At 40.8% G+C, this 24035-nt stretch overlaps 2 protein-coding genes across 3 annotated transcripts; both read right to left on the reverse strand.

Annotated features, from left to right (window-relative positions):
• Positions 1-1213: 1213 nt before the first annotated feature.
• Positions 1214-15599, reverse strand: pklr (pyruvate kinase L/R). Of its 2 annotated transcripts, none has more exons than XM_069142688.1 (12): positions 15578-15599; positions 11162-11326; positions 10206-10297; positions 9953-10084; positions 8352-8538; positions 7558-7831; positions 6680-6830; positions 5601-5753; positions 5312-5478; positions 3582-3648; positions 1723-1837; positions 1214-1559 (listed from the first exon to the last, which is right to left on the reverse strand). In XM_069142688.1, the coding sequence occupies exons 1-12, from the start codon at positions 15588-15590 to the stop codon at positions 1453-1455; spliced, it is 1623 nt and encodes a 540-aa protein (XP_068998789.1). In that variant the 5' UTR covers positions 15591-15599; the 3' UTR covers positions 1214-1452. The 2 variants fall into 2 exon arrangements, with proteins under 2 accessions (XP_068998789.1, XP_068998788.1); XM_069142687.1 differs by lacking the exon at positions 15578-15599 and adding an exon at positions 13469-13736.
• A 346-nt stretch (positions 15600-15945) lies between these two features.
• On the reverse strand, positions 15946-24003 carry cyp11c1 (cytochrome P450, family 11, subfamily C, polypeptide 1). The gene is made up of 9 exons (XM_069139280.1): positions 23675-24003; positions 23426-23581; positions 22129-22343; positions 20638-20841; positions 19390-19571; positions 19049-19215; positions 17222-17300; positions 16888-17091; positions 15946-16056 (listed from the first exon to the last, which is right to left on the reverse strand). The coding sequence occupies exons 1-9, from the start codon at positions 24001-24003 to the stop codon at positions 15946-15948; spliced, it is 1647 nt and encodes a 548-aa protein (XP_068995381.1).
• Between the last annotated feature and the right edge of the window lie 32 nt (positions 24004-24035).

The raw sequence follows: 24035 nt of genomic DNA on the forward strand, positions 1-24035 counted from the left end.
GGACAACTTTTAGTTAGAACCCAGAGCTGATGATGGCGTGTAATCTAAAAAAAAAAAAAAAATGTATTCGACATAGGAATATAATCTGTCACCTGATATCTGAATGATAAATGACTTTGAGGAGAACAGCAGACTCCTAAATCACATGAAAACGTATGTTTACTCAAAAACTGATGTGATGTGCTTCTACTATACTAAAGTATTTCAGTTTCATTCTACTTCACATTTTACTGAAGCAAATATTTATCTGACAACTATGGAGATAACAATTTTACACAGAAAGCATATGATAAATAAATAAAATCACTGTCTCTACAGATTAAATTGTTCAGCTACAACATTAAATTGTTCATACCAGTTTGTACAATAATCATAATAAATAAGAGACACTATAATATATTGACAATAATGTACAAGGGGTTCTGCAAATTGGGAACTTTACTTTTCATGCTACGTATACAGTAGGCCTTTAGGACTGTATCAACAGCTGTAATACTTTGAATGCAGATCTTTCACTTGCAACAGATTATTCTTTACTGTTGTAATTTTACTTCGGCAAAGGACCTGAACACATCTACAGTATATTTTGCAAACCATGAACTCAACATGGCTTATTCCTGCAGGCGTTCAGAAAACTGACCCTACTTGGAAAAAAAAAAAAGGCATAAGATAATTTGTCATTAAGCAAACCACAAACGTATTTAGAGCAACTCAGTTTCTGTAAAAGTGGCTATTAGTGGCAGAGAATGAATGAGATGAACCGGAGGATTTAAGGGATGTTAGAGATGGAGAGGAAACATTAAAGAAGGCAGGGAAAGCCTGTAGAAGAAAGGCAAGGATGTCAAATAAAGATTCATTAGACATGAGAAAGCCCCACAAAGGAGCAGACATAGTCACTTTGTAGGAGAACAATATGCAGATGTGGACATCTGGGTCATTTGAGTGAACAAAGGTCACGTCCAAGGCTTGTCATTTCTCTGCATCTCCCAGCGCTGCTCATAATAGACAAAAAACGTTGCCACCGCAGAGATAATCTCAGGGCCGTGGACAGGAATGAAAGTCTTATCACCAAATTCTAAAAAGAGCACCAATATGATTCAACAATGGCAGCCACAGGAACCATATTTAATTTGAATATCAGAGATGAAAAGGAGAGGCTGGACAGCTCAATTAGTGAAGCAGCAGTCCCGACAAGAACAGGAGACCGGCGAGCTAAAGTTAATGGTTCAAGTTTTATTTGAAGGGAGTCATCGCTTTTAACACACGTTAAAGACATTTTCAACATTTATGCAACCGCTTCCAGTGTTTACTTACAATCCCCTCAAATTCAATTAAAAGTTTAAATGTTGTTGCTATAACACGTTTGTCTGTGTGTTTTCATCACATTTGTACTGAGATCTAAAACCGCTGGCAGGTCAGCATGGGAGTCAGATTTAGAGTCCAGTAAGGTCGTTACGGGACGTTCACTGCTCTCATGATGTTGGTGTGACCGGAGCCAGGGATCCAGCCTGTCACCACAATCACCATGTCGCCTGACTTGAAGAATCCTCTTGCCTTTCCTGTGGTGGTTGGACAGAGAAGTGTGAGTGACTAATATGGTGTTTATTATCTAAGTCAGCAGGCATGCAACACAGGCTGGCAACCCCCCTCCCCCCCTCCCACACACACACACACACACACACACACACACACACACACACACACACACACACACACACTGACCTATATCCATGCCAAAGTTGACCCTGTTGTCCACATCATCGGCCCAGACAGGAGCAGGCAGAGGGTGGAAGAGGACAGGAAACACTCCTCTTAACAGCTGGGACTGACGGGCCACCTGAGGAAGAGGTCCATTCAAGACTTTGAAACCCACTCTCTGATGTATCTAATGCAGTGGTTTATCACCATTTTGTAATTCCTAAATATAGTGTCCATACCTGTGGCTGCATATCAGAGGTTATGGACTTGATGTGAACATTAGTTAGGATTATATTTGCCATTTTCTCTCAGACTGTTTTATTTGAATGTCTTTTAGATGCCTAAAAAGGTTAACATATCCAGTATTTCACAAACATTAGAGACAAATCAAAGAATACATATACTATTTTGTGTAACAGATCTACCTCTCTCGTTACCTCACAATTTTTTCTTGTGATCAGTTTGGGGGTTCCAACCCTGAGGTTGTCAACCAATGATCTAAAGTCAGTTTCTCCCTTCCTGACATTTAGGTCTACGACTAGTTTGTCTCATACATTTTTAAATTTGCATTTAATTATATTAGTATTTCTGTTGGGTGACTTTCCTGAAGCTTCATCTGCAGGCCAAAATTTCCCCTTGTATACTGTAACTAAACGATGATATAATGAAAATATAATGTCAATTCATGCCCCCCAGGAGAACCATTCCCTCGAGCCCTCCTCTTGCATCTCCATCAGGCCAAAATATCAACTGTGCTTTCAGTGAAACAGGCAGAATACAGTTTACTTAATATATTCATGCCTGCAGTGTGACATAATTGTGTTTGGCCCCAGTAAAAAAATAAATCCTTTGGCCCCTAACCGCCAAACACAAATGCACGCACATGTACGCACATTTAGCTAACTTCCTGTCCATTTATTGAAGCGCTACTTGCAAAAAGGTTGAACCAGGGAGAAAAAAATTGTCATGATGTCAATGCAAGTTATCACAAATGGTAGAGAGTGAGGTCTTTGGACAAACAAATTTCCCAGCATGCCTTCTTCCTTTGTATCTACATTATTACATGGGCTCTGGACAGCTTCTGACACATTGATCATTTTAAAATTGATTAATGCTCTCCAGGGACAAACCCTTTTGATTGTAATGAACTCATAACCTTTTCTTTAGTTCACCCAATGCACAAGGACATTGTATTTGTTGTATCTGAGAATTTTTCAAAGAATGACACATCTTATTGACATTTGCACCAAAACATTTGGAAAAAAAAATTATAATGTTGTGGCTACTTGGGTTAAGGTTAACTAACATTATGTTATTAAGGTGTTGGTGGTGCTTTGCTCTTTTTAATTCAAGAAACTGGTCCCGTTGACTAAATTCACCCTTCAGTTTTATCATGAATACTTAACGAGGCTTCTCAGAGTTGATGACAAACCTTTGACCTGACAGGATACGAGTGGTTCATCAGTAGAGATGTGGAGCATCCAGATGTGCTTCTCTGAATCCAACACTGACCTCCTACCTTCATTTGGAGCTTTAAGGATGTCTGTGGGTTCTTATGTAAATTAACTCAACGATGATCTATTTCAAAGCTGTTTGTAACACATTTTGTGCTCTGGCTACAACTATGTCAGAACAAATCACACTGTAGAAAACTCCATAAAACACAAATACACTCACAAATTAATCCTGTTGGTCATTGAGGCCAGTCTGTCACCACTGTCACTATTTACAACAGCAGACAGCGGGAGTAAAAACTGACATCATCACACATTGTACATTTTTGAAAGGTGGGTGTGACTCATCGACAATTACGTTGCATTTCCAGACAGACAAATCCATCAGTAGACAGCTCAGACAAAGTTCTGTGATTTAGCAGAAAGTACCTGAGGGCTTCTGGTGACGCCGATGATGGGACATCGAGGACGGTACCTGGACAGGAGATGTGCCGACCTGGAGAGAAGAAGAGGAGAGACGGATGAGGGGGAGAAATAAATTATCTTTATTGGCACACATGAACAACGTTTCCATGGATGGGTGATATATGGAGGGAAAAACCGGAGCAGCTTCTCTGCACCTCGGCATAAATTATCAAAGCCCCCGACTGGAAGGATTGAACACAATTCTTCTAAAATATATTCCTGTTCCTCCAAATCTGATTCATGTCCATAAATGTAAAATGTCAGGTTTTGTGACTGAAGCTATTTTCATTCATGCTCCATTGAAACACCTTCTTTCAAGTTTACTTAAACCTCTTTTTTTGTCATCGTGATTCAAAATCTCAACAGCTCTTTTACACGTCACATAACATGGTGGGATGTGAAGTGCAGTACACCTACAGAGAAGCATCTCCACTCGTTATTTTCTTCACTGATTTAAACAAGATTTTTCTTCACTGTGTCATCCGTATGTGTACGGTGACAGTAAGGCATCTCTGAATATCTTCATGTATATGACGACTTAAGAATAGGCATTTCTGTGTATATCTATATGGATGTTCATGTATACATACAGTTTGTTTGTGTGCATGTGAGTCTAAACGTGTGCACAAAAATATCAAATTCACTAAAGCATAAGGTTAGTACAATAAAGCATTAAAGCCAACAAAAAGCTCAACCCCAGAGGAAAAGTCGGGAACAGTACCGCAATAGTCAATCTGTGGCTTTGCTTTGGGATAAAAGACAAACATCTGGAGCTGCAACCTTCAAGGGGCATGTGCACTTCATGTTTGCAGAGATGGAAGAAAATAAATTATGTTTACTCAGGTCTAACATGAGAATTAACTGATGCATCTATAATATGTGCATGTATTTAAGTGTATTCACTAACCCTTTAACATTCATATTGGATGTTTCACCAGCTTAAGCTTAAGCCTTTAAGATCCTTTATTAATATCTTATTTACAACCCCGTTTCCCAAAAAGTTGGGACGCTGTGTAAAATGTAAATAAAACCGAAATGTAATGATTTGCAAATCACATAAACTAATATTCTATTGCAGGTAGACCAAAGAAAACATATCAAATGGTGAAACTAAGAAGTTTTATTGTTTAAAAAAAAAAAAAAAAAACGTATTTTGAATTTGATGCAAGTAACGTTTAAAAAAAAGTTGGGACAGGGTCATGTTTACCACTGTTTTAAACCACTTCTTTTTACAACATTCTGTAAACGTTTGGGAACTGAGGAGACCAGTTTCTGGAGTTTTGGGAATGAAAAGTTGTCCTATTATTGCCTAAGATATATTGTTTTTTGCTGCTCAACAGTTCAAGGTCTCCTTTGTTATATTTTTAATTTTAATAATGGAAACAGGGTTGTAATTATAAAATATCTCTGTTAAGTGTTTTTAATCGTTTCCTCTAAATCTAACTACGTGTTTAATTATTGATACCAAATATGAAGCTACATTTAGCAGCCAGTTGCTGGGTCCAGGTTATATTCAATATGCAGACATAAGAGTGGTAAGAAAGTAAATAAACATTTTTCCCAAACAGAAGATACAAAAATAAGTTATTTTAAAATCACTGCAACTTGATGTAAAATAAAAACATCATTGAAATGAATTCATGTTTTTGCAGAATTGGGACACTCTAGTCTTGTATTGGGGCGGGTATGCGCACCTGCCACTGGTAGTGAGGACTATGATGCCCCCAGCACAGCATTTGAAGGAGGACTCCACAGCTCCGATGGCAGTGACCTCTGTGGGGTCAGAGGACAGAGGAGTGAGGCGACGCAACTCCTCAAACAGCTGCCGGTGAAAAATGGCCGCCTCTGCCTCCCTGCAGATCTGAGAGGGAGCGACAGAGACAGAGAGCGGGGGAAAGGGGCACACAGAGGGATGGAGCGTTATCATAGGGCGCCAAGTCATATATAGCAGAACGGACAGCGTGTGCACACAGAAACACACACCGAGTGCATCATTGCGACTGCCTCCACGGGAAACAGTCCCTTGGCGGTCTCCCCAGATAACATTACACAGTCGGCTCCATCCAGCACGGCATTAGCGACGTCACTGCTCTCTGCTCTAGTTGGCCGAGGGTGGCACACCATACTCTCAAGCATCTACAAACATACAAAAATACACACAGACAGACACACAGATTGACAGACAGACAGACACAGACAGACACACACACACACACACACACACACACACACACACACACACACACACACACACACACACACACACACAGTACATTAGTCAACTAGATACAGCACGGAATCCAAGAAAAATAAGTCACTTTGTATTTTAAATATACATTTTTTTCTAAGTTGACAAAGTGAAGGGAGGCATACAGGGTTGAGAGCGAGGAGAGGAGGTAATGGCTTTGTGGCTGGATGGGCAGTGGTGGAGGAGAAAGAAGAGATCATTTAGACCCAGTCTGGCGAGATGGTTATTGGCGTGCTCGAGACTCAGTTTTATGAGTCAATAAGTGAGGCAGACAGTTGGAAAATGAGATAGCTTGAAGCATCGCCTGAGAGGCTACAGTTTTGTAGTACTTAAGACGCTCATGCTGATTAGTGTATGTGTGTATGTGGGTGTTGTATCTGGGCTCAGGTCTCAAGTAGAAAACCTGCTATAACGCTGTCACTCTGAGTCAAGAGCTGTAGCATAAACAAGATACAGCACTGTGACTCAACATGGCTGCAGGAGTGTGTGTGTGTGTGTGTGTGTGTGTGTGTGTGTGTGTGTGTGTGTGTGTGTGTGTGTGTGTGTGTGTGTGTGTGTGTGTTTCTGAAAAGAGAAGAGTGTGAAAAAGAGATGTGTGCCTCTTTCAAAATAAATTTATTGGACAAGTGAGTGTGCGTTTGTGCGGGTCCATTATGCAGGAGTGCAAGGTTAATGTGTGCCTGTTAGGTTTTAATTTTAGTTCACATGGGCCAATTTGACATTTCCCTGGCCGAAGCTGCAGTCTTCATTTGCACAATTTATAATTTCTGCATCCTTTGGTGTGGGTGTGTTTGTGCATGTGCTCGTCTCTGACCTGCGTGGCACAGATGACGGGCTTCCCGGCAGAGTTGCAACGCCCAATCATCATCTTCTGGGCGATGAAGACTTTCTCTGCAGGGATCTCGATCCCTAGGTCGCCCCTGGCAACCATCACGCCGTCGCTCTCAGCCAGGATCTCCTCAAAACTGACAGACAGATTAGGGGAATAAGGAGGCAAAGGATTGAGCGTTTGGGATATTGAAAAAAGAGAGTGTTGGAGAAAAGCCCAAAAGGAGGAATGGGGGAGGAGAGAGGACAAAAGCAACTATGATGCAGTTCGTTTCTGTGCATGATCCAAATTTATGGTTGATCTGCAAAAATAGGATTTGAATTTAAAGATTGTAACTGCTTCTGGATCTTGAAAACATATAGAATTGTGTGTCTGGAAGAAATCCAAATCTAAGTAATCTATGTGAGAGTAATGTAAACCAGCAACAGCTGGAAGCTGTGAGAAAAAATACAGCCGCAAGAGACGTAAAACAGAGGTTTTCACGCCAGAGGTTCATTCTGAGCACCATAATTGTGTAAAAATCGAATCTGTATGATCCAATCTAAGAGCAGCAGGAGAAAGCATATGTTAAGTAAAGGAGGTAAGAGAGCGATGACATAAAATGTGTCAGATGTATTAAGTGGCAGCTATAATTCACACAGACAGCCACAGAGATTGCTTATCATAGATGTTTAAAATCTAAAGCTGACATATGTCCATCCATCACTGAGAGCTGGCTGTCCACAGGAGGGTCAGATCACCATCATGGATTTATAAGTCCTGTCAAGGCCTAATTATGAAAGACTCACTGCCTTGAGCTACCGTACTGCTCAAAATAACTCTGCCTGAATGGTAATAATTGAGAAGCATTTTTCTTGACTCACTTCTGAACGCCTTGCCGGCTTTCCACCTTGCTGATCACTTTGATCTCTCCTCCGTGCGGCCCCAGAGCCCGGCGCACATCCTTGACGTCCTGGGCCGAGCGGATGAAGCTGGCGAACACTATGTCTACACCGTGAGCCACCCCGAACCTCAGGTCAGCCTCGTCCCGCTTGCTGACTGCCTGCAGGCCGATGAGGTCGCAGCCGGGGATGTTAACGCCTTTCCGACTGCAGAGCACCCCGCCTGCTTCCACCACCGTGTCAACCCAGTCTGAGCCTGCAGAGGCAGAGAGGCAAATTATGTTAGGGGGCAAGAAGGGAACCATCGAGAGCAGATTGTGTGACCAGCGGTCTTTTGAACTACATTAATGCTGTGTATTGATCTAGTATTACAACAATAAAGCAGAGAAAAGGACAAGAAGAACATTGTGAAGATAATGAGGCAAATGAATGATAAGTAGTATATAATAATGAAAGACAGGGATCTATGGGAAGAATTACACTTAATATTTGTGTGAGCAGGTATATAGGCACACGCTTGTATCAATGTTTATGTGTAATGTGCCAGCAGAAGTACATATATGCATGAACACATACTATTCATAATCTGCTTATTGGAGATGTTATATTTATGTAGGTTTAAAAATCAATAAAAAACAAATCAAATAAAAAAGAATAAGACTTCGGCAAAGTTGTTGCTAGTTGGAAAAAAAAGTAATGTTCCAATGCAAACTGTATCAGCACTAACACAGGCTTGATCTCTCCAGGTTCGTTAAAGTCAACCTAAGGTTTATTACCTGTTTCTAATACTTTGAGTCCAATGAGACCGTCATCAATGTAGATCTTTGCTCCCTTCTTGAGGACTTTGGACAGGTTGGGATAGTCCACCCAGATCATCTTCCCGTCTGTCTTGTCTTTGTCCTTCTCTGCCGTCACCACACGCACATGGCTGCCCTTCTCCAGCTCCACCTCCTCCTCCACTTTCTGTGCAAACACAGACATGACACACAAAGCGGCAGAGAAAGTCACACATTTTTAAAATTAATGAGAACCTGAGAGAGGAGTAATTGTGAGCTAAGTAACCCATTAAATTGCACGGCACGGATGGAGTTATCATCCGTGTGTGTGTGTGTGTGTGTGTGTGTGTGTCATCATTTCTTTATAAAAGAGCCCTGTGATGCACGTAATGAAGAAAACATCTCTGCTATTCGAGAAAATAAATATAATCTCCAAAGGCACTTCAGAGTTGCAGCCCTCTGAGTTCAGACGTTGTCGTCTACTGTACGTTGATTTGTTTCAGATTGCTGTTGAAAAACTACAAATTGTGTCTGAGTCACATTACAAAAAACCTGCCTGATCCTGCTCCTGTCTAGATCCATGACTGCTTGATGTGCTGAGCTTTAACAAGCAGATGTGTTTCATGATAGCTGAATAGTTCTGGTAATTTATTGAAGAGGTTTTGAGAGATGAGGACAACACTTTTTACTGTGTGGGATTAAAACTGTCAAAACATTGTTTGACATCCACCGTTATTAACTATATTCAGGGATAAAAAAATAAATAAAAAAAATCCACAAGCATTAATGTGTCATCCTTTTTGTCATCTCCATCTATCTCTCTTTACTTTAGCGTTTCACTAGCAACACCTGAAGCTCTGTCTGCACTTTGTACTCCTGCGCCTTTAAAATGTTTTGCATTATTCTAGATTTTAACTCTATTATATTGTATTAATGTGTTGTCTTGTGTTTAATATTCTCTATTCTTATGCATTTTATTTCTTTCTTTTAATTATATTTTCAAATTTCAGTTTAACATGTTTTTATGTTCCTTTATATTTGTTTTGTGAAGCACTGCATGTAATTTTCTTGCTGTAAAGCACTTTGCGCTGCATTTCTGCTGTACAAATAAAGTTCATTATTATTTTTATTATATACCATGTTTTATCTGTGAAATGGCATGGGTGTTCATTTGTTACTGATATATTATAAACTGTAAAGATAAGGTAAAATCTTGGAAATATAACAACATAAAAATATTTTGTTATCTTCCAATTAAACTATTAGACAGATTTTAGCAGAGACAAAACAAGCAGGACTCTGCGTGCAGATCACACGGCATGTAGAGCATTTTGTGAGCTAATCAAGGCATGATTTGGTTTCCAACAGCTCTCAGTTATTTGTTCAGCAAAGCAGACGACAAGCAACACAAAAAACAACAACAACACAATAAGATCATGGTGAGGAAGGCAGCTGTTGTTTTTTCTAAAAACAACCTACTTCAAATGATGTATCGCACAAAGGAGTCAACATATTTTCTGTACCTCTTACACCTGACTGCCTGTGACTGACTGATTAGGTTCAGACTGTTTGATAGATAGATTAAGGCATAATGTGTTTACCCCGTTCACTAGTCCAGTGCGGATCTCTGGACCTTTTGTATCCAAAGCGATTGCGACCGGTCGATAATACAAAGGGTCAGAGGTTACTGTCTCCACCGCCTCTCTGATGTTTTTGATGGTTTCACTGTGGTACTGAAAGACACAGACAGAGAGGCAATATAAGATTAGAGGAGGGGGAAAAAACCAAGGCATGTACTGTGTGTATAAGAACTGTAATCATGAGAAATGCTACAGAGGTTTATACTGTACGTACTTCGTGTGAGCCGTGAGAGAAATTAAGACGAGCAATATTCATTCCAGCCTTGACCATCTCCTGGAGATTAGGGATCGATTGAGATGCAGGACCTGAGAGAGAGAGAAAAAAAAGAAGAAGAGTGAAATAAAGGACATTTTACATTCATTTGACATGAAATTAGCAGTTTTAAATCCCATATTTATTGGTCATTTTCTAAATAAAAATAACAAAACAATTCCTGGTTCCAGCTTCTTTGTTCTCTGTCAGCTTGGATCTGGGCTGGGCAAAATATTAATATTATATTGATATTATGATATAAGAATAAATATCTTTGATTTTGAACATCCTAATACCATGATACAGTATAATTGTTGTCGTCTCCTTTTTTTAAAGATGCATTGCAGCAAAGTGATGTCATTTTCTGAACATATATTTGTCTTAACCCAATTTAGTTATTATATTAACATTACTTGTGTTTATTTCTCATTGTGCAAATATTTTATTAAAGGATTAATAGTCATGATGTCCATATCACCCGTCCCGAGTTTAAACCTAGAAATTTGTGATAGGTCATTTTCACGATTTCCTGATATTTTTCTGATGTTTTATTGTCCAAAAAAATTCTAGAAATGATTGTTAGTTACAGCCATACACTAAAATGAATGTCTGCCTGTCTATCTATGTGTTTCATGATCATTTTGAGCCCTTCAGTGAATAATGAACAACTGCTCTCATGAGGAATCAAAAGCATGATCTAAAGAATCAGAGCTCTGACTGAATGAGAAGGATTTTGTAGATATTTTCTTGTTTCTGGGCAGAAAAAAGGCAGCAGGAGTCCAAATGTGCCACAGCCAGCAATTAAACCATTCCAACATTCTGGCTGTCTGACAGCGAGCTGCCAATGACATACAACAGTTGCCAGAAAAAAAACTTGAAACTGAGATGCACTGTCTGCGGTCGGTTGTCACACTCACCGATGGTGCAGATTATGCTGGTGTTGCATGCTGTGATTGGCTCCTGGTCAATGTCCAGCAGACAGAGATGCTCCAGGAAGGTGTCAGCCATGCTGGCGTCCAGCTCCTGGTACTGGATGAAAGAGTCTGGCAGGGTCATTGACTCCGAGTAGCGACTGATACGAGCTATTGCAGACAGAGAAATATTATCAGAGGGTTGAAGTCGGTCATGAAAATCTGTTGCCAACTCCACCTGCGAAAGCAAATGATCTGAACACCTCAAAAAGAATAAAATTAAAAATGTCCGAGTTAATTATTAAACAAGAACAGCAACACTTCTACTATGTGTTTGGAGGGAAGAGGAGACATAAAAACGGCAGCTCAACAGAGTTTGAATGTACCGTCAGAGATAAGAGAACAGTGACCGGACATTAACGACCACCTGGAGGGGTCACCAAGAGTTACATGCTGACATTCAGCGGTCATACCAGTAAATAATATGAAAACAATACACTGCTGTTCTGCAGATGTTCTTAGACAAGCAATAAAATGTTGGTGTTCTCCATCCTTAAGAGCGCAATGAAAACAGAAGCAAAAAGAGTAGAAAACTAAAATCTAACAATGAAACTTCTCATATAATACTAAAATGTAAGCATTGACAATTGAGCGTGCATTGATTGATTTCAAAAGGTTTTGGTATGTTTTAAGTTTTGAAGTTGTTATGACAAAAGTATCAATACACATCCAGCAGATGCGGAGCAACATTAGCATTCATCATATTTCTGTTCAACTGACAAACACACATTCAACATTCAGTTTCCTTTTAGCCCCGTTTTTGCTTTCCATAAATCCCTGAGAGAAATATCTGCCAATCTGGAGGTGAAACTGTGAAAGTCTTGAGGGTGAACCAAAACATTAAAGTTGTCAAAACAAAAACGAAATAATGAGATGAAAAATTCTGAAATGCTCCATAAATGAGCGAGAAAATGCAGAACTTTGGCCACAACTTCCTGCGGTTTCATTACTATGACTGGTCTCTTTCACATACAGATATTTGATCATTGTTGCTCGCAACACATTGATCAGAACAGATTTAAAAGAAATCTATTCAATCATCTGATGGTGTAGATTATTTTAGCTTGCATTTTATATGATGTCACAATCAGTCAAGCCTGCAATTTCTGCCACCACAGGGAGAAGAGAGTAAAGACTGTGAGGACGAGAGTAGAGCCTGACAGACAAGGTCGGGTCTAACGGCACAATGGGAGCGAAGAGGTGAGGACCAAGAGGAGAGGGAGGAGGAGAGGAAGAGGAGGCGGTGAGGTGAGGTGAAGGGAAGAGGGAGCTGAAAAGACTGTTTTCTTGAATATTTTTAGTTTGCGAGCCTGTTAAGATTATGTTTTTATTCTGTGAATCCGGTGAAGTCCTCTGCACCTCTGTCCTCTGAGGTGACATAGAGAAGCATACTAAGACATGATAAAAAGAAATGGTGGCTGGAGGTTTTGCGGAATAATCTGAATTTAGCTGCTCCATCCTGTGGATGATTCAGTTTCTGTCAGTGTTTTCTCTCTTTTTCACTTTGTGTCTTTTTCTCTCTCCTCCTCCCTGTGACCCAGTTCTGCCGCACTGCTGCACACATCATTACGTGTCCCACTGAGATCCTCCTCTGACACATCCCAGAGTGTGCGCACACACACACACACACACACGCACGCACGCACGCACGCACGCACACACACATATACACACACACACACACACACACACACACACACACACACACACACACACACACACACACCTGTTACTGGAAGGCTGACTATAAATATAGCGGCCTTCAGGTCAAAGACACCAAAGTTGCAAAATATCAGTAAACGCAGAGCCGTTATGACCGATAGAGAGGTGAACCCAGGGATGGCTGCGGCCACAATGTACCGAGAGTGACCTGCTTGCAAAGGGTCACGTTCTTACATAAAGGGAGGTCACCATGTGTCTAATCGATCAGCGAACCCAGGATAAGAGGGCAGTTTTTTTGTCTGACTATGACTCTGTACTAAAGTTCAAAAGTCTTGCACAAACGACAAAGCTGTGCAGTTGGGTAATGGAATATAATGGAATAATTTGTATAAAACTATATATATAAAAAAAGGTTGATTATTAGCTTCTGTAATAAGATACGCCTTATTAACTGCACAAAACCTCATCTGTGACGGTAGTTGATCCATGTAAAACCATCACTACAGGGTCACATCTGGACTATAAATTATGCTGAAGCTGCAAGAGAAGGTGCAAAACTCCAAACTAAAATATAATCATCAGCCCACTTACCCATTGAGAGTAAACCTTTCATTAAACAATTGAAACCCACTTCTTTGATCCCCCCCCTCTCTGTTTGTCTCTTGGGTTTTGTTGTGTAGTGTTTCTAGATTTCCTCCTCTATGTCCTTCCTCCTCGATGTCCTTCCCTGTGCGAACGTTGTGCTTGTCGTCTTTCTCTGAGTCTTGTGTCAACTGAACAAACCTGATTCAGTCACTTACATTAATTTCTAACCTCCAACCCCTCTGCGGCACCCTCATCTCTCCTCCCACTCACACCACTTGGAAGTGGGTCCACGGCTTGCAACAACCAGATGACTCTGCTGAAAGAAAGTAGGTGGTCCAAGCTGATGCTAAAAAGGGAAAACTGTGTCAACAGTTCAGTGATGACATGAAACTATCAAAATGTGCTGCAGTGCAATGTCACTGCATAACTGTGAATTTTGCAATCCAAACCCGGAGCTCAAAATTACACTATTGACCCCAAACCAGGGACTGAATATCTCTGCAATGCTATTTCCCTGTTGTATACCGTGTTTGAATGATAACCGATCAGTATATATACAGAAAAATAATCAACAGTTCGATCATTCATTAACAAAAAGGTCTAAATAATTTCCTCTGAAAGTTTCAAAAATCAGAAGATTGACTCCTGGTTTTATTTCACAGTAAACTGAATATCTCCAGGTTTTAAACAATTTTATAGAGGTTTTTCCCTATTCTCTCATGTTTAGACCAAATGATCAATTGATTAGGCATTACAAAAGTGACACATTCACTGATATGCTAGTTTTACCAAAGCTTAAGTCCATGGGACAGCCAGAGGACTTTGCAGGGATTTCAGGAGGTCACCTGGAAATAAGTAATTTAATACCATTATTCTACTCTCAACATCCTCCTCCTTACAATTGACTCTCCTCCTCTTAATAAAGTTTGCATCAAGTAATATGAAGCCGTCCCTCATTTCCAAGACCCTGATATAATGAGCCCCCCTTTATGAAAGATTGTAAATAATATTTTTATTAATGGAAAGTAAACTGTTTACTTTGAATATTAAAAAAAATAAGTTGCAAGCTTTTAATAAGAAAACCTTTTGGGCTGCCAGGTTGTTGAAAGGCTCAAATGTTGAGTTATGAATAAATAATTTCTGCCTGTCTAATAGGGGAAAAGTAAATACATCACCTGTTAATTATTCATGAAAGTCATGATAAAAGTCCTGAGTTACAATTATAAGTTATCAATAACTTATAGGTGAGTGGATCATTTTTAACTGAACAGTTAAAAAGGAAAAACAAGTTGTGCTGGAAGAGGATTACATTATTGGCAATCTCAAAGTTGTTCAGGAAACACAAAACCAACATCCTGTTTGAGAAAACTGTGGGAGTGATAACAGCTGATGTTACATAAGTGTGAGAGTTTGACAAGAGAGGTGACACACCGAGGTGATGTGTGTTCTACTTATTGACATCGTTTTCTAAAAGGTTCAGCTGAGGGTGTGTTCACAACTGCGCGCAGGTGCACACTGCAGAGTTGTATCGACACAGTAAGGCATGAACGCAGGATGACGGAGGGTGTAAATCGTTAGCCAAAGTACAAACAGATCTTTGATCCCGAGTTAAATGGCGAAAATCTAACTTGCAGCCTTCTACTCTGTGAAGCACACACCAACAACGATATAATAACGCTGCACATAAGTAAGGACGGATTAAAGGTCACTTTAACGCATGGATGACCAAAGTGCACTAATGTGATATTCAACTTAAATTTTCAACACCCAAATTATGAAAATATGAGAACACACCAGGTAAGCCATGTTGCAACAAAACTTTCTCCCAGTTGACTTGTACATCGAGCACATTTTAACCTGTTAGTCAGGTGGTCTTTTGGAGGAAATAATGTCTTTAAATCCCACGGTAATCGACTGACGAAAGGAAAACATGGAAAGATCAATATTGGGTGGATCGACAGAATAAACAGCAGGAAAGATTTTGAGCTAAAATAAACAATTTAATTACATAGCAACAGGATACAAGTATGGATACACTGCATAAAGCACTTACAGTACACATAGAGAGTAATGAAAGGTTGTAAAGTTTAGATCTTTAGAAGTGAAAAGACCAACCTGTTGGATGCATGAAGCAGGTGAAGACTGAGCAGGGAGTAGGGACAAGCCCAACAAATGTAAATAAATGGCTGGTGTGAGTTTTAGCGCCATCTGATGGGCAGAAGTGTTTAAGGTCCTTTTGCAAGCTTCATCATAATGAAGACAACAAGAGATGGAGATTATGCTTTATTTGTCTTCATTTTGACTGAATGCAAACTGTATAAGGACGCATAAAAAGCTCTTCACTGGGTTTAATCAGAGGAAAAATTTAAATGTGTGATTAAACAAGTCAAAAGATGACAGCATCATTCTTTTCAGTGTGTGTGTGTGTGTGTGTGTGTGTGTGTGTGTGTGTGTGTGTGTGTGTGTGTGTGTGTGTGTGTGTGTCAGAGCTTGCTAAAAGTGATCCGTGGCGGAGTCTCGGGCTGGAGGATGAGGGTGACTGTAGTTTTGAGGTCCTCTGAGGACGACACGCTGAGATGGAAGCGCAGCAGGATCTAGACGCAGAGGGAGGAGAGAGAAGAGGGGAGGATTAGAGCAAGCAGCGGGAGGAGGCGATGGAGACGTCAAGACAGAGAGGAAGAGAAGCAGCACAGCAGATGTTTAGAAGAACCAGTTAAGCTACAGAGAATGTAACTAAGTACATTTACTCAAAGTGCATTTTGGAGTACTTTAGCATTTAGATTTTATGATACTTTAAATTTCCACTTCAGTGACGTGTATTTAACAGCTTTAGGTACTCTATATAAATTACTTTTTAAATGAAAAATGACCAGTTTTTAAAACGTAACACTGAGTTGTTACAACAAAAAGAGATTCTCACTAAAACTTGATGATTAGAGAAAAGTCTGAAAGATGAACTTTTGTTTTTTTCTTTATCGTCCCCACCCGTTAATCTTTGATTTATGACTCATTACGGGTAGCTTGGAGTTCTTTGGACCCCTACATTTGCAACTATTGGACTAAACTGTGTATAACGAAGATAAAACTAGCTTTAACAAGCTATGAAAAAATGCTGCCTATGCATTGAAGTATCAGCATTCATAACTTATCATATTTGTAACAAAAGCTCTTTTAAAACTGTGAGTACATTTAACTCTTCTGTACTTTTAAGATTTTAAATGCAGGACAATTACTTGGATTATAGTAATTTTACTTTGTGGTACTGGTAGTTTTATTTAAGTAAAGAATCTGCTCTGCAGACGCTTGTTAAACTCATCAAATCGTGTTTCTGTCTTGGACCTCAAAAACATCCTTTCCTCAGATTCCCCCCTCATCCTTCTCCTGTTTCGTTATTCTTCCCTCTTTCTTTGTCTGTTTTTACTCACATGCATGAGCAAAAGCTGCATCTCGTTCTCAGCGATCCTCCGCCCGACACACTGCCGCGCCCCAAACCCAAACGCCAGGGAGCGAAACCCTCCCCCTCTCTGGCCCCCCTCTCTGCTGCTCCACCGGCCGGGGTCAAAGCGCAGCGGATCCTCAAACACCTCTGTGCTCCTTCCCATTGGGTAAAGACAGGCCTGGACCATTGTCTGAGGGAGAGATGACCAGAAAACACTCAGAAGTGTCTTTAAATGCTCCTGAAGGTGTGTGAGTGCAGATATGACTACATGTAAAAATTTAGAGGAAAATAAGCTAAAGAGTTGCAGTGTGAACACTCACCCCAGCAGGTATGTGGTAATTCTGGAGAACGATGTCTTTAACAGGATACCGCTGAACTGTGATTCCCACTGGGTATAACCTGACACAAACAACATCAAACAGATTCATGTTTTCTAGGTGTTACTTTTGACTTTTGGCTCAATTCTCCACACATTTTCAGATTTACTGGTAATCAATTCTCATTTAAGGTACTTGAGAGCTACACCTGTTGATGGAAACACGCTCAGACTGATAAGCTCAGAGCATCAATTGTTTTCCTGCTCCATTGATCTAAAGGAACAATTTATTTTTTCTCCATCACCTTGACTAATGCTTGTTTTGAGGTAGCGGGGTTTTTGCTTTAGGTTAAAGGAAAGTTTACACGTATATGTATTGATGCTATATATGTTTTTAAAATACCCATATAAAGGCATCACTTTGAATTTCATGAGGTTAGGTTAACCAAATGACACACCGGTTATATGTCAGCGGTGGAAGCACTTTGATTGAAAATTTGTGTGCAGGGTTCCCACTCTAAATTAAATGTCAGATTGACCCATCTTTCTCTGACTAAAAAGGACCTGTAATGAACGGAAAAACAGGTTGCCTTCTTGCCGATCCAACAAAATCCAGCCAGAATATTTTATTCACAGTAGTTTGTGAGTTTATTTACTAGTTTACAGGCGTTTTCAGTACAAAACTTAAGTAAAAAAAAAAATATTTCTCCTTAAATGATAACAAAATGAAGGAATTTCCTGGGGCTGGCCTATCCTAAAGATTCTCCTCTACTTGGCTGCAGCGGAACAGTGATGGCAGCAGCATGCTTCTTAATGTTGGCATGCCCGTGAAGGGTTCCCTCTCCCACATTTGAATACATAGTAGCTTTCTGTCGTCTATACTAAACACCCAATCTTTGAAGTCATCGTTTTTTTTAGCCATAGGTCTTGATGTTTATTTTCTTGGCATGTTTGCGTTTGTTAGCAGCTACAGGAAAAAGTACATCCTGACTGAAGTAACATGCACGAAGGGGATAAAACCACTCGGGTTAGATAACAATATATAGAAAAATGCTTCAAAGGAAATATTACATTCTGATTAATAGCAACTAAAAATTAAACACGCTTCAAACAAAACTCCATGATAAAAAAAAGTATCAAATCCCCTGATTTTCCATGTCGGCAAAATACTTTTTTAAATTCCATAATCTTCTAGTGGGAACCCTACATTTGGGAATCCACATCACTAAAGTAAATATGAATTGCATCCTGCTCTGCTGGCTCTTTCTTGTTGAGGTGTGAAAATGCACATTTAAAAATGGTAATTATTTTAAACATAGTAGTTCAATCTTGACTTTAGAAACATCAGTTTAAAGGCTAACTTACTCATTTTCACTGCAGCTTTCAACTGTGTTACCAATTCTTCATCGTCAGTCTTGTCACAGACCTGACAAGACTGACGCAACCTAACGACTACCGAGTCGCCAAATCAATAGAGCAATAGAGGAAAGCCCTGGAAAGGTAGTAAGAGGACCTTGAGTTGGGATTGTTTGGTTAAATTGCTACATCCAAGATCAAGAACAAACTTTCATTTAATTCTAAGACAACAGAGAACAGAAGTCCTTAAAGTGCTTTGAAAAAACAAATCACATGTCTATGTTTATGACAAGTGAGCAAACTGATGAAAATCTTTGAGTTTTAGTATGTGAGCCTGCGTAGGAACACAAACGATACAGGGTGTAAACAAAATGCAGAGATGTGTGCCCGCATGAAGACTAGAAACAGAAAAATAACCAGGTGGGCACACCTGGGTGCAACAGACCAAATGCAGATCGTGTTGAGATTAATGTACCTGAGGACCTCTTTGATTGTGCCTTTCAGTATTGGCGCCCCCTGCAGGGCTTTCTGAGGGTCACCACCAGCCTGTGCCCATGACGCCTTCACCTCCTGCCTGACCCTCTCCTGCACCTCCGGGTTGCGTCCCAGCTCGAACAGAGCAAACTGCAGGGGCACCGCTGTCTGCAGAGAGGATGGGATGAGAACTCACACAGGATTGGCTATGAAGACGCAGACCAAGGAAGATAGTCACACATGTAAACACACACACACACACACACACACACACACACACACACACACACACACACACACACACACACACACACACACACACACGCACGCACACATACATACCGTGTCGACCCCTCCAGCCATCAGCTCAGTGATGTTGGCTTTGATGAGGTCCAAAGATAGCTGCCCTTTCTCCATAAGCTGCCCCAGGACCCCAGTGTACTCGCCTCCAGCTGCCCCCACCACAGACCCCCGGCCCTGGGAGGACGAGAGGCGCTGGTACCCCTTCTGGATCCTTGCCTCCGCTGGAAGAAGCACAGGACAGGATGACAGAGTCGGGTGTGAGACATGAAGGAGAAAGAGACGTAGGAGCCAAGTCTATCACTTCAAGCTACTGAGATGTCCAACCCAGGAGTGACAGGTGTCAGACTGACTGCACCTTGCTACAGGGAAAACTAACAGACATTGTAAAGATCTAGCAAAGTCATGGGACTACTGTTTAAAAATCTTCTTTGTTAGGTTCATTAGTGAAGATAAATGACTCGAAGTCTACTTTGAACATTTACAGTCTTCATTACATCAAGTAGGCTGATGAATCGCATTTCCTTGATATGATTGGTCAGAAATTTACTCGGTTTCCTTTATATAGGCTTATCTCATTTTTTTTAGACTAATATGTGTGTTTTTAAGCAGAACTTAGGATTTCAGATAGTTTTACATAAAACAAAGTTTTTAAATGCTGAAATTAATGTGGGATCTCAAAAAAAGTAGGCGAATTACAGAGCCCAGGGGCATGCATGTTGTATAGTAGGCTATTATTGTTTAGATCATTAAAAATGAATAATATTTACAGTCACGACAAAATGACCCAAAGTAGGCCTTATGTGCTGATAAAACAATTTATTTCAAAGTTGCAGTGTGGCATTATTTCGCGAGGTGCTGATCTCTTCTGTTTGATGTTACTGCACCTTATACTGTCCTGTACTTTGTCTTGTCTTGAGTAGACAAAGTACAGTAAGATGCTTTTTGTAATTTATCTTCATCTTTCCTTGACCTCGTGACATTTTCCAATGCGGTCAAAGAATAGAAGGACTTAGGAGGTCATTTTTTTTGGACTGTTGGGACGCATCCATAAACTTCAGCGCCTCAGCGGTCAAAAATCCTTTGTGCTTCCGGGGTCAAATACCTGCCAACAGGAACCTTTCTACCTATATAGGCCTACCTGAGCTCTACACCCAATGTACACACAACTAATAACAATACAATTCTGGTCATTCAAGCGATGTATTTGACCCATCAAAAGCACATTGAAACCGATCAAAGACCCTTAGATGAACCAAGGCTCTAATCAATAATAGCAGCTCGTCCTACCATGACTGAAGATGTGGTCCCATGCAGTGGCGTGCTGTGTCCACAGGGGGGCGCCGATGCGGAGCAGCAGGCGGGGGGGCAGGTAGAGGAGGGGAGGGGTGGTTGTCAGCATTCGCTCCACGGCCCAGATGAACTGCTGAGACTCCAGGGAGGGAGAGGAGGAGAAAAGGCCAATGCGCTCTCCGTAGATCACGTGGCAACTGGCTGCGGGGAGGTTATAATAGGTGAGTGAGGGTGAGATAACAATACTGAAACAAACACAAAGGCTTTTCAGAATAATAAACATAAAGTTGACAGTTTTTTAAGTAGATTATAAAACATCTTGACTCGTATTTTCAGATTGTAAATTTAAGCTTTTGAAGGATTATTTGGCCTTTTGGGTTCAACATATTATGAGTCATGAATTTATTCATTTCTTCCAGACAACCACAATTCAAAAATATACTTTTTTTTAGGTAATCATAAAAAAAAAAAAAAAAAAAAAAAAAAAAAAAAAAAATCTCAGTAGCAGTAAGAAAATAATTCAAACCCATCCCCACACAGAAAGAGCCATTTTGTTTTCTGAGTGTATCCGATGTCGTGGAGGAACTGTGTCCCCTCCACCAGCATCCATTGCCCTTCAGACCTGCTTGTGTTACATTAACTACACATCAGGAATAGAGTTTCTAGACTGCCTGTTCCTGCGATGGCTTAGCACCTGGTTCCGTGTGCTGTGCTCCATTAAGTAGCAGAGCAGCTAAACTCAAAGTCATCGACACCCCCCCCCCCCCTTCATGCTCACATACACACAGATGCAAACAAGTGCACAGCACACTGAGTCAGCGGAGCATTCACATTTGTGAATGTGGCATGTTGCAGATAGGCACATGAAAGGAGCAGACCTGCTGAAAAAATGCTGGAGCTTTGATCATCTTTGTTGCTGTTTCTATTTTTAAAGGTGCATGTTCTCCTTGACCTCCTACACTCAGAATATGTTCATGACAGAAATGCCTCGGGTTAGAGTAAGGTTTGGTGTTCATACAGGGTGCGACTATCTTAAAATTAAAGCAGAAGCAGTGATATATTTGAAAGAGGAAAGTTGTTTTTGTTGAAGATTTTAGAGAGGTGATGTTCCTGCAGATTGTATAATTCCTCTGACGTCAGAAACTGTCACAGCCTACGTCAGCATTTGTGACTCAATGCAAAGAGCTCATAGTTAGGCTGAATGAAAGGCTGTCAATAGAGGGAGGCAACTTTAATCCATACCCTCCCCTCCCCTCGCTGAGGGGCTCAAGGGCGATCACTGCTGGATGAAAACAAGACATGACAGTTAAGGGACAACACATTTCCATCCTGTGTCACCTCCGACACTTACCTCACTTTATCTAGAGTCAGAGTTTTGTGGCTTCGGTGTAAATAAACAGGAATTCATGCAAACTTCAGTCGCTTAAAGACACATAAATCCACAAAGAAACCACATGTCACAAATCACTAGGGAAGATGACCTCTGACCTTCCAGTGCGAAGCGGAAGAGGTCAGGACTGGGATCCAATGTAAGACTGCGTCTCCCCTCCCCCCCTCTCCCCTCCTTCTCCACTCTCGCCTGCAGCATTCGACAGAAATCCCCCGCCACCTCATCAAGCAGGGGGAGGAAGCGCTTCACCGCCGCGCTCATCATCACCTCCTTGTTGAGCTGCAGACGGTCAGCCCTCCACTCCTCACCGTTCCTGTGGAGAGAAGAATTTATGCAAAGCATTGAAATCGACCCATTTCACTTCTGCTCAGTTATTGTGAAGCAAAAAAATTTGAGTATGAAAGAAAGCCACAATACATTTATCAAGCAGCTCTGCCTTGTGAAGGTGACTATTAGTCACTCCTGACCGCAATTATTCTATTATTATTGCAATACAACCGACCTACAAACATATTAATTCAGACTCTCACATTTTCTATTATTTCTTTATATGAAAGAACATTATAATAAAAAAAAGGCAACCTTTATATACGATTCAACTGCAGTATGTGTCAGTAGTTGCGTGAATTACATCAATACACAGTTGCTTAAGTGAAAGCAAATTGATTTTGAAAGTCAATTAAAGGGGCTTTCCATCAATTTTGCTTATAAATGCCAGTTTACCCATCAGGATATGTACTACTTTCCAAACTCGGACATCATTAGGGTAATCTCAGTGTAGGTTTGGATCCAGGCAGATAGTCTCAAAATAAAATATTGTATGGGTTGGATTTTAGGAAGCGTAGAGTCCAGTGTTTTTGTAGCTGGACCTGTATGGACTAAAAGTCATACCTCAGCCTCTCCTGATTTTCACACCTCATGTGAGTCTTCAAACTTTATGGGTGCAATACGAAGAAGCTGGAGTAATTTTCCAATTCTACACTTTCCCAACAGTAGAATAAAAAAGGCACAGTAGCAGACAGCAATGAATACCATCTCCCACCGAGGAGGATGGGCAGAAGGCAACACAGACTGCACCAGGTTTTATCCAACTTGGCTCATTTTTCAGCAAACAATAACTTGAACGAAGAATAAATATTTTGCACAGCTGATTAAACCACCCCAAAATTGAGTAAAATGATGAGGGTACAAGTGATTACATGCATTTACACACACAAACTTATTAACAATACTCATAGGAACATTGTATGGATTTAGTCAAGTCTTGACCCTAAAATTTGATGACTAGAATGATGAAGATTTTGGCCACGGAAGGGAGGCGAGTCCCCACAGTTTTACTGCTTAAACAGATCACCACATCGAGTAATACACATGAAAACATAGACTGGCACTGACTTGAGGAAGACTCCCTTGCTGTGCTTGCGTATCTCTCGATGTGTTGCCCACGGCTGCAGGGTCATCCGTCGGGGGTGCAGGCCCTCCGACTGAAACAGCTCACTGATGTCGGATGGCAGTATGATGTTTACACTGTTTAGGGTGCCCATGTTCTCCCTTCACACATACACAGAGAGGTGATGGTGTAAACACACACTCAAGACTGCTACATGTTGGAGACCAATTGTCCACATTTACACCTCCCTCTACCTGTAGATGGGGCCGAGGGCGTTGAAGGTCCCCTCCATGTGCTTGTGGAGCTGCCGGAAACGATCCTCTCTCCAGAACTTCACCAGGTTGTACCAGCCGTTCCTCCCAGTGTGAGGGATTTCCTCAAAGCTCCTCACCCGTCCATCCACACCTCTTCTTCTAACCTCTTTAAGAGCTCCTTTTCCCCCTTCTAACTTTCTATCCACCACAGTCCCTGCTGCCGTCATACAAAGACCCTTTTGTGGTGTGACACCGAAAAGCACATTTCTGGAGCCACGATTGCTCTGAGCTCTGACACACACAGTCACTCGTATGGACATGCTCCTCATACTCCAAACCAGATGTGTCCGTCGGTCTCATC

The sequence above is a fragment of the Embiotoca jacksoni genome, unplaced genomic scaffold (genome assembly GCF_022577435.1).
Source record: "Embiotoca jacksoni isolate LCO1_2020_lvr unplaced genomic scaffold, fEmbJac1.0.p SCAF_11, whole genome shotgun sequence".
NCBI lineage: Eukaryota > Metazoa > Chordata > Actinopteri > Embiotocidae > Embiotoca > Embiotoca jacksoni.

What these genes read in the sequence shown, in the direction of transcription:
- pklr (XM_069142687.1), bottom strand. Translation starts at nt 13,490, where the DNA reads ATGAAAGGTTTACTCTCAATGG. An exon ending in GCACTGGACTAGTGAACGGG is followed by an intron (nt 8,539 to 9,952) that starts GTAAACACATTA and finishes GTGTTTGCACAG; the next exon opens with AAAGTGGAGGAGGAGGTGGA. An exon ending in GTCCTCACTACCAGTGGCAG is followed by an intron (nt 3,649 to 5,311) that starts GTGCGCATACCC and finishes TCTTCTCTCCAG; the next exon opens with GTCGGCACATCTCCTGTCCA.
- cyp11c1 (XM_069139280.1), bottom strand. Translation starts at nt 24,003, where the DNA reads ATGAGGAGCATGTCCATACGAGTGACTGTGTGTGTCAGAGCTCAGAGC. An exon ending in ACAATCAAAGAGGTCCTCAG is followed by an intron (nt 17,301 to 19,048) that starts GTACATTAATCT and finishes TGTTTGTGTCAG; the next exon opens with GTTATACCCAGTGGGAATCA. An exon ending in TGCAGCTTTTGCTCATGCAT is followed by an intron (nt 16,057 to 16,887) that starts GTGAGTAAAAAC and finishes CTCTGCGTCTAG; the next exon opens with ATCCTGCTGCGCTTCCATCT.